The 11,139-nt window shown below is 38.3% G+C and overlaps 1 protein-coding gene across 1 annotated transcript; it reads right to left on the reverse strand.

Moving 5' to 3' along the window:
- Nucleotides 1-5,675: 5,675 nt before the first annotated feature.
- Nucleotides 5,676-7,892, reverse strand: FAM220A (family with sequence similarity 220 member A). Its single transcript, XM_049696883.1, is given in 3 exon segments — nucleotides 5,676-7,051; nucleotides 7,054-7,365; nucleotides 7,715-7,892. Coding segments are annotated over 3 exon segments (690 nt in total). The 3' UTR covers nucleotides 5,676-6,851.
- Nucleotides 7,893-11,139: the final 3,247 nt, after the last annotated feature.

Consider the following 11,139-nt stretch of genomic DNA (forward strand, 5'->3'; position numbering starts at 1 on the left):
TCAACCCTAAACCTTGACACTGGGTACCTGAGTCCTATCAGTGGCACCCCATTGTTTTTAGACAGTGAAATCTTCAATGCAGCTCAAAGCCATGCGAAGTCCGGCCCCACAATCAACTCATACTATTCTCTCTTTCTCATTGCCTCCCCCCGCCTCCCTCCCCCTCTTTTAAAAGAGAGTTTATTTTTTAGAGAAATTTTGGGTTTACAGAAAGTTCACAAGATAGTATGTGTAGTTCCTAAACACTTCCTTTTCCCCAGAGTTTCCCCTATTCTTAATTTCTTGTATTAGTGTGGTACATTTGTAACTGGTAAGTCAATATTGCTACTTATTATTTTTTTTAAATTAATTTTGGGCTGCGTTGCGTCTTCGTTGCTGTGCGCGGGCTTTCTCTAGTTGTGGCAAGAGGGGTCTACTCTTCGTTGTGGTGCGCAGGCTTCTCTTTGCAGTGGCTTCTCTTGTTGCGGACCATGGGCTCTAAGCATGCGGGCTTCAGTAGTTGTGGCACTCGGGCTCGGTAGTTGTGGCTGTCAGGCTCAGTAGTTGTGGCACACGGGCTTAGTTGCTCTGCGGCATGTGGGATCTTCCCGGACCAGGGCTCGAACCCATGTCCCCTGCATTGGCAGGTGGATTCTTAACCACTGCGCCACCAGGGAAGTCCCAGTATTGCTACTTATTATTAAAGTCCCTAGTTCACTTTGGTGTTCACTGCTTGTGTTGTACAGTTCTGTGGGTTTTCACAAGTGCATAATGTCATGTATCTAACATTACATTATCATATAGTCTGATCACCCTAAAAATTCATGCCCCAACTTTTCACTCTTCCCCCATCTCTGTTCCCCACTCCAAACTCCTGGCAACCACTGTTCTTTTTACTATCTCTGTAGTTTTACCTTTTCTAGAAGTCATATAGTTAGAATCATATAATATGGAGCCTTTTCAGACTGGCTTCTTTCACTTAGCAATGTGAATTTGAGGTTCTCCCATGTCTTTTTGTGGTTTGATATTTCATTTGTTTTTATCATTGAATAATATTCCAATGTATGGATGTTCCACAGTCTGTTCACCGACCAGAGGAGCTCTTGATTGCTTCCAGTTTTGACAATCCTAAATGAAGCCACTGTATACATTCGTGTGCAGAATTTTCTGTGGACATAAGTTTTCATCTCACTTGGGTAAATATGTAGGAATGTGATTGCTGGATCATATGATAAGACTAAGTTTACTTTTGTAAGAAACTACCAAACTGTCTTCCAAAGTGGCTGTACTATTTTGCATTTCTACTAGCAATGACTGAGAGTTCCTTTGTTTCCATACTCTCACCAGCATTTGATATTGTTAGTGCTGCAGATTTTAACCATTCTAATACATGTGTAGCAGTTCTCTTGTCTATTTTTTAATTGGATTGTTATTGTTCAGTTTTTAAGAGTTCTTCATACATTTTGGAATGTACAAGTCTTTTATCAAGTGTGTGTTTCACAAACATTTTCTCCCAGTCTGTAGCTTGCCTTTTCATTTCATTTATAGTGTCTTTTGCAGAGGAGGAGTTATTCGTTTTAACCTATTTATTTTTTCTTTCATGGATGATGCTTTTGGTGTTGTATCTAAAAACTCATCACCAAGCCCAAGTCGCCTAGATTTTGGCTTGTGTTAGCTTCAAGAAATTTTAGAGTTTTGTGTTTTACATTTAGCCTATGACCTATTTTTAGTTAATTTTTGTGAAAGCTGTAAGGTCTGGATTAATTTTTTTGCATGTGGATGTCCAGTTTGAACATCTGTTGAAAAGGCTATCCTTTCTTCATTGAATGGCCTTTGCTCTTTAGCCAAAGATCAATTGGCTGTATTTATGTGGTTCTATCTCTGGGCTCTTAATTCTGTTCCATTGATCTGTTAGTCTGTACTTTTGGCAATACCACACTGTCTTGATTACTGTACTTTATAGTAAGACTTGAAGTCAGGTAATGTAAGCCTGCTGATGGTGCTTTTCTTGTTTTGTATTATGTTGGCCATTCTGGGTCTTTTGCCTTTCCATATAAACTTTAGAATCAGTTTGTCTATATCCAAAAATAACTTGCTGGGATTTTGACTGAGATTGCATTGAAATCTATGGATCAATGCATATTGTGCCATCCTGACAATATTGAGTCTTCCTATTCATGAACATGGATTATGTCTCCATTCATTTAGGTCATCTTTGATTTGTTTAATCAGTTTTGTAGTTTTTCTCAGATCCTGTACATATCCTGTAATTATTTTATTTTTGGGCTATTAATGTAAATGTCATTATATTTTAAATTTCACATTCCAATTGTTTATTGCTGGTATATAGCAAAGGAATTGATTTTTTAAAATTTATTTATTTTATTTTTGGCTGCGTTGGGTATTCGTTGCTGCACGCGGGCTTTCTCTAATTGCAGTGAGCAGGGGCTACTCTTCGTTGCAGTGCACGGGCTTCTCGTTGCGGTGGCTTGTTGCAGAGCACGGGCTCTAGGCATACGGGCTTCAGTAGTTGTGGCACACAGGCTCAGTAGTTGTGGCTCTTGGGCTCTAGAGCACAGGCTCAGTAGTTGTGGCGCAAGGGCTTAGTTGCTCCATGGCATGTGGGATCTTCCCAGACCAGGTCTTGAACCCATGTCCCCTGCACTGGCAGGCGGATTCTTAACCACTGCACCACCAGGGAAGTCCCAAAGCAATTGATTTTTGTGTATTAACCTTGTATCCTGAAACCTTAATACAGTGGCTTATTAGTTCAGGAGGTTTTTGTTCATCTTTGGGATATTCTACAACAATAATCGTGTAACTGGGAACAAAATCAGTTTTATTTCTTCCTTCCCAACCTACCTGTATACCTTTTACTGTTATATTGCATTAGCTAGAACTTCCAGTATGATGTGGGATAGACGTAGTGAGAGATCCTTGCCTTGTTCCTGATCTTAGGAAGAAATCATCTAGTTTCTAAACATTGAGCACAGTGTTAACTGTAGACTTTTATAGATTTTGTGTGTGTATGTCATGTTGAGGAAGTTCCCCTGTATTCTAGTTTGCTGAATGTTTATCATGAATATGTCTTGGATTTTGTCAAATGCTTTTTCTGCATCTTTTGATATGATCATATGACTTCCTTAGCCTGTTGCTATGATTACATTAATTGAACCAGCTTTGCATACCTGGGATAAATCCCACTTGGTCATGGTGTATAATTTTTTACTATATTGCTGAATTCTATTTGCTAACACTTCGTTAAGAATTTTTCTATCTCTAATCATGAGAGATATTGGTCTGAAGTTCTGTTTGTGTTTTTACTGTCTTTGGCTTTGGTATCAAGGTAATAAAACAAATTGGGAAGTTTTCCCTCCTCTCTCCTATTTCAGGAAGAGTTTGTATAGTCATGTTAATTCTTCTTTAAACAGCTGGTAGAATTCTCCAATAAAACCATGTAGGTGTGAAGATTGCTTTGTGAGAGTTACAAAATTACAAACTCAATTTCCATAATAGTTATATGGTTATTCAAATTATACATTTTATATTTGATGAGTTGTAGTAGTTTGTACTTTTTGAGGAATTGCTCCATATAATCAAAGTTGTCAGATATATGTGTATAGTTGTTTGTGGTATTCCATTATTATATTTTTAATGTCTGCAGGGTCTATAGTAATATCCCTTATTTTATTTTTGATGTTAGTAACTTGAGTCTTCTCTATTTTTCCCTTTCAGTCTTGTGAGAGGTTTGTCAATTTGATTGAACATTTCAAAGCTTTTTGTTTCATTTGTGTTTCTCAATTAACTTTTTTCTGTCCCATTCATTTCAGCTCTTTATTTTTGCATTCTGCTTGAGTTTATTTTGCTTTTTCCCCCCTAGTTTCTTGAGGTAGTAGCCTTGATTTGTGATCTTTCCTCTTTTTAATTGAAATATAGTTGGTTTCAGGTGTACAGCAGTGGTTCATATATATATATATATTTTTTTTTTTAGATTATTTTCCCTTATTGGTTATTACAAAATATTGAGTATAGTTCGCTGTGCTATACAGTAGGTCCTTGTTGATTATCTGTTTTATATACAGTAGTGTGTATATATTTTCACTTTCATTCTGTTAAACATATATCTTAAAATTTCCCTTGAGACTTAATCCATGAATTATTTAGAAGTGTGTTGTTTAGTTTCTAAGTGTTTGGAAATTTTCCTTTTAGCTTTCTGTTATTGATTTCTAATTGATTCCATTGTGGCCAGAGGACACATTTTATATTATTTCAATTCTTTTCAATTTGTTGAGGTTTGTTTTATAGCTTAGGAATGGTCTATCTTGACATATATTCCCCAGGTACTTGAAAAGATTGTGCATTCTGTCATTGTTGAGTGGAGTGTTTTTTAAGTGTTTAGATCACATTGATTGATTGATGAGATGATGTTGAGTTCTATATCCTTGTTTCTTTGTGTTTTTTGGCCGCACCACATGGCTTGTGGGATCTTAGTTCACTGACCAGGGATTGAACCCGTGGCCTCAGCATGAAAGTGCAGAGTCCTAACAATAGGACCACTAGGGAATTCCCTTTGCTGATTTTCTATCAAATTGTTCTATCAATTGTGGAGAGAGGGATGTTGAAGTCATTAACTATAATTTTATATTTGTCTGTTTCCATTCATTTCTGTCAGTTTTTGCTTCACATATTTTGCATCCTTATTACTTTGTACATAAAAATTTAAGATTGCTGTCTTCTTAGTGGATTGACCCTTTTATCACTATGAAACATCCCTCCCTATCCCTAAATTTCTTGCTCTAAAGTCTACATTATTTGATACCAATATAGCCACTCCTGCTTTTGATTAATGTTTCAAAGTATATCTTTTATTCCATCCTTTCACTTTCAACCTCCCTTTATCATTATATTTGAAGTGAGTTTCTTACAGATACCATATAGTTCATATAATTGGGTCATATTTTTAATGCACTGCCAATCTCTGTCTTTAATATTTAATGTAATTATGATGTATGCATATTTAAGTCTGCCATTATTTTTTATTTTCTGGTTCTCTATGTTTAACATTTTTCTGTTTTCCTGCCTATCTGTGGGTTAATTGAACTTTTAAAATTCCATTTTGATGTATCTATTGCATTTTTGAGTGTACCTCTTTCTATAGCTTTCAGAGTGGTTGTTCTAGGTATTACCTTATAAGTACATAACTTGTCACTGTCTACTGGCATCAATATTTTACGTTTGAGCAAAGTATAAAAAACTTACCTCTCTTTATGCCCTTGACCCTCCCATTTATAATTGTCTTATTTCCTCTATATACATTGAAAACCACAATAGACAGCTATAATTTTTGCTTCAACAAACGTAATTTAGAAAACTCAAGAAAAATACAGTGTACTGTATTTATCCATATTTTTACTCTTTCTGTTCTTCCTGATGTTTCAAGATTCCTTCTTTTATCATTTCCTTTCTGTTTCAAGAACTTCCTTTAGTCATTCTTTTAGGGCAGGTATGCTGGAAACAAGTTCTCTTAGTTTTCCTTCATCTGAGAATGCCTTGATTTTCCCCCTTTATCCCTGAAGCATATTTTTACTAGATATAGAATTCTGCATTGGCAGTTCTTTTCTTTCAGAATTTGAAAAGTGTTGTGCCACTTCCTTCTGGCCTTCATTGTTCCTGATGAGAAACCAATTGTAATTTTCTTTTACACACATAAAATGAGACATTTATTATGCCAAAGAATGGGCTTTATTTTTCATTTTCCCAAAACACTAAAATAGCACACGGCATAGTAATTTAGCACACAATATAAACTAATATATGCAGTCAAATAATTCTGAAATTGGTTAAGTCTTACTTTGGGACTCCTTAAAAACTTACACTCTTAAGTGCCTTTTATCAAAGTTATCAACACACAACAAAAGGAGTTAACCCAGAAAAATCTAAGTGTAAGAGATACCTTGACTCCTATAAACTGGAAACCTTCTATAAGGGAAATACTTGATTTGCCTCTCTATAACTGAGCAACGACAGATAGCCTCAAGCTCCTTTTTATTTCAAATAACACTGCTAGGGTTCCTAATTAGAGAAAGGTTTATCTAAAGGTAAGGTTAATGTTGCAACTTTCACTGTAGGGCCTCCATTTATTGCATTTGAAGTGGAAGGAAAGGCATGTGAGAAGAGAAATCAAATTTTGTTGACCAAAATTATTCTACAAAATGTAGAAATGGGGCTTCCCTGGTGGCGCAGTGGTTGAGAGTCCACCTGCCGATGCAGGGGACACGGGTTCGTGCCCCGGTCCGGGAAGATCCCACATGCCACGGAGCGGCTGGGCCCGTGAGCCATGGCTGCTGAGCCTGTGCGTCCGGAGCCTGTGCTCTGCAATGGGAGAGGCCACAACAGTGAGAGGCCCACGTACTGCAAAAAAAAAAAAAAATGCAGAAATGGTAACAGCTTACCATCAACTCAGCCTGGCTCAGAGCAAGTACAGAGGGGTTGATTTTACAAATATCTACTTCCATTAGATGGTCAGAGACAGTATCTGGGACCGTAGCCCTTTAGAATGGGTGTTGAAGGCATATTAAATGCTTCATGTTAAATCTTTAGGGTCTAATCTGATATTTATGTAGGATATATCAATATTCTCCTTGAAATGGTTTCCCAATCCTGAATGTCTTTCAAGCACAATTTAAAAGTCAAAAATTTCCTTCCATATCAACCAGCTTTCCATGAATTTGAATTCCACTTACTTTAAGTCTATCTGGTCATACAAACCAAAGCAGGAGCTTCATGGCTGCATGGTTTGCATCCAGACTTAATGCAAAAGAAATCATTTAGGACTTTTAAAATTAATCTATTTTTATTGTTCTGCTTGTACCTTAATTATGACGTAACAGATTTGCAAATTCAAAAGCTTGTAGAGCCAGTAATGCCGGTGTTATCTGCAGATCATTTGAGGTACTTTTTTCACATGAAAGCATTTTCTTGTATTCTACTGTTTGCTCTGAAAACATGAGCTTTGAATGGCCAGGGAAAACACATTTTGTCTCATCATTCAAGAATATTTGGGGATGTGCTGCAGCAGTGTAGACAGGATGGAATGCAGGCAAGACAGTTCCAACTCAGAGTCTAGCCTCTCCAGAAAAGCACTTGGTGGTTCATCCTCACAAATCCCCATTTCTGACCATTTTTGAGAGGATGGTAGTCCTGACTCCCCAGGCTCTCCTTTGTGGCTCTGTCCTCTGTGGCTCTCAGTGGCAGTGGGCCCTCCTCCCAGCCAGTGCCTCACCTGAGCTTCTCCAGTGCCACAGGACACCCCAGCAAAACACTCTTTTGCAGGAGCAAAGAACAGATCAAGTCTTCCTCTGAACAGCTGCTGAAGCTGAATTTCTTCTTATTGATTCTTGCAAACATGGAAGTGCTTTGTTGCCATCGTGAAGCAAGAAGCTGACCTCACTCAGATCATTTTCATTTCCAGTGTTAACTCCTCATTTTGTGAATTACCATTTACATCAACTGCAAGCTTATTCGTCCTGGAAGTTATATCTGATGGGCAAGGGCTCTCCTTCTGTGTTCTGTTAAGTCTATACAGTATTTTGTCTGAGTCATCACCTGCTCCCTTCTCTTCTGCGAGGCGGATGCTGAGTCCCTGACTCTCTGATGTCAGGTGTTCTCTGATGCCCCGAGCCTAAGGACACGTCTGTCAGTCCGAGGAAGGCCTTCGATGGATCTCAATATGAACCTGCATGTGGACTTTGAGCGTCATGGAAGCTATGATGAAGACGTAGGGGAAGTTGATGCGCAGCCACCAGGCCAGGTCTAAGACGAGCAGTATTTGGGTCAGACCCTTGCAGAAGACCCTGTAGGAGCCGGTGGTGGCCGAGTGTAAGAGCCAGACAGCCCCACAGAGCTGCTGCCATATAGACCCACCACCATGATGTCTCCTGGCCTCCGCCCTGGCAGGTAAGATGTCATTTCTGACTGCTTTCAATAATTTTTCTTTTTTGGTTCCAGAAGTTTGACTATGATGTGCTTTTGGTGTGGAATTTTTTTAGTTTATCCTGTTTGGAGTTCATTCAGCTTTTTGAATCTATAGGTTTTTATGTCTTTTGATAAATTTGGGAAATTTTTTTAGAAACTATTTCTTTGAACACTTCTTCATCCCACACCATCTTTCTCCTCTCTTCTGGAATTCCAATGATATGAATGTTATATGTTATAGTCTCAGATTTTCCTGAGGCCCTATTTTTTAAATTAATTTTCAGTCTATTTTTATCATTGTTCAAATTGGCTAATTTCTATGGTTCCATTTTCAAGTTCACTGATTCTTTCCTCTATCCTTTTTATTCTGTTGTTGAGCTCATTCTTGGAGGGTTTTTTTAAAATTTGTTATTGTATTTTTTTAGTTTTAAAATTTTAAATTGGTTTTTCTTATATATCCTACCTCTTGGTTGAGACTTTCTACTTTCTTGCTGAGACTTTTTCATTTATTTCAAGTGTTCATAATTGTTTGTTGAAGCATTTTTATGATGGCTGCTTTAAAATCCTTGTCAGGTAATTCTAACATTTGTGTCATCACCGTATTGCTGTTTGTTGGTTGCCTTTTGTCACTCAAGTTGAGATCTTCCTGGTTCTTGATATGATAAGTGACTTTTCATTCAAAGTGATTTTTCATGGAACATTTTGGATATTATGAGAATCTGGGATCTCATTAAATCTTGTGTTTTAGCAGGCCTCCTCTGATACCTGTTTTTTTTGTTTTGTTTTTTCTTTTTGTGGTACGCGGGCCTCACCGCTGTGGCCTCTCCTGTTGCAGAGCACAGGCTCCGGATGCGCAGGCTCAGTGGCCATGGCTCACGGGCCCAGCCGCTCCGCGGCATGTGGGATCCTCCCGGACCGGGGCACGAACCTGCGTCCCCTGCATTGGCAGGCAGACTCCCAACCACTGCGCCACCAGGAAAGCCCTGATACCTGTTTTAGCTGGCCTCAGGTACTGTTCCAGCTGGGGAACAAGACATTGCCTCGTTACAGCCAGATGGAGATGGATGTTCAGGTTCTCCTCTCTGCCTCAGTTGACACACAGAGGGGAGGGCTCCTTGTCACTGCTTGGTAGAAATTGGAGTTCAGGCTCCACTGTAGGCTGTGCTGACATAATTCTGGCTAGGAAGGGGAGCACCCTGATGCTCTTCATGTATTCTCCATTGACAATGCAGAATGGTAGATGGAAGTGCATGAATGGCCTCAGTTCTGCTGAGAAGTGGGAAAAAGTTCTGTCAGTTAGGCTTCCTCTGACACTTCCTAGTGGAAGGGGCAGGGCACCTAACAGGAAACGGGAGAGGAGCCATGTTAGCCCAGGTGGAGATAGAAGTCCAGTGTTCGCATGTGTTCTCCACTCACACTGCGTTGGGAGAGACCCCCTTTACCACCTGACCTACTGGAGCATTTTGTTGTAACCTGGAAAGGGTGAAAGTCTAGGCTCTGTACATTATCTTTGCTGGTAGGGTCTTAGTTTTGTTGTTGTTTTTGTGTGTTTGGCTTGAATAGAGGGTTTATTACATAAAAGTTTCTGTCTTGTAGGCTGCCCCTTTCCTGGTCCATTGGCTAAAGGGAGTAGGCTTTTCTTGGGCCTTTCTTTATCTGCACTCAGAATTTCTAGGTGGCTGCCTTTTCCAGTAATCACTATAGAATATAAGACCAATAACAAAATCCAGGGAACTTACCACTGTATTGTTCCTTGGTTCCCAGGATTCCCCTAGCCAGTCTGCCTTCTCTCTTCCCCCTTTCAGAATTTTATATTTGTTTTATATATCATGTTCATGGTTTTTAGCTGTACTTAGCAGGAAGAATAGGGAAATGTTTGTGTATTCCATGTTTTGGAATAAGAAGTTCTTTCTATTTTAGTGTGATGGTATTGTGGTACAGTCTTTAAAGACATATATTATGTCTGGGGTGAACTTCAAAAAATTGGGGTGGGTAATAGGTAGGAATATGGAGCAAACGAGATTAGCTATGAATTGGTAATTGTTGAAGATGGGTGATATATGTAGGTTTATTACCCTACTTTATTTTTGTATATGTCTGAAATTCCCCTTAAAAAGAAAACCATTTCCTGACTACCCAGTCTAAGTCATGTTACAAGCTCTTGTCTGTGTTCTCCACTACAGTGTAAACTTGATAACAAGGACCCAGTCTATCTTGGTCACAATTACAGCTCCAAAGCTTAAAACTGACTGGTATATGGCTGGCATTCTAATTACCATGTTTCCTCAAATATAAGATTCCACAGATTATAAAATACATTTATTTTATTACCATTAAAAAATACTGCAAATTAAATTATGATATACCACCAAGTTTTAGAAGTATTTGGATTCCAGATGCTACAATGTGAAAAAAATGTTTTAGAATTAATGAAATATGATATCTGTGGAATAAATGAATACTCTAAAATACTGCAAGGTCAAGATTCTGATGACGATGCTTCATACATGTTCAAGAGCAGATCAGGGTATATTTTTGAGAGTATTATCAATTCTACAGTGAGTATATTTCTTCCCAAATATTGAAATTTTTTATGCCCAACTTTATACGTTCTTGTTACAAATCTTAATAGAAAATGCAACACTCTGCCATGGTCTCCCATCTTTTCACCACCAAGGACCCTTTTATTATTTTATCCCCAAGGTTCCCATATTTTGAAATATTTTGATGCCAAGTAAAATTTATTTTTTCCTTGATATCAAGTAAAAGCTAATTTTCATTTTTCATCTATTAAATGTATAGTATTCAAACTGAGGCAATATAATTCCAGCTAAAATAAACGTGACCTTCTACCTACCCTGTGTGGACTCACCATAGGGAAAAGTAACATTTCTATTAGGAAATCTACTTTTTAGCGTCCAGTGCCACTTTCTCAGAATCCAAGAACCAAATATGGCAGGCACTTGAGATGATAGGAATCAAGATGGCAAGAAGCCACATGCCAGCTCCTATATTAAGTCAAGAAAGGGCATTTAGGTAGCCCATCTAAACGTTATAAGTTAGGCCATTTGTTTATACAACTCTCCAACAGAGAAAGTTGTGTAAGGGCATTAAACACTCTGGTGAACTGACATTGTCCAGGGGCCTATTCGAATTTCTAAATTGTTAGCATAAAAATTCAATTCG

This window comes from Orcinus orca, chromosome 14 (assembly GCF_937001465.1).
Source record: "Orcinus orca chromosome 14, mOrcOrc1.1, whole genome shotgun sequence".
Taxonomy (NCBI): domain Eukaryota; kingdom Metazoa; phylum Chordata; class Mammalia; order Artiodactyla; family Delphinidae; genus Orcinus; species Orcinus orca.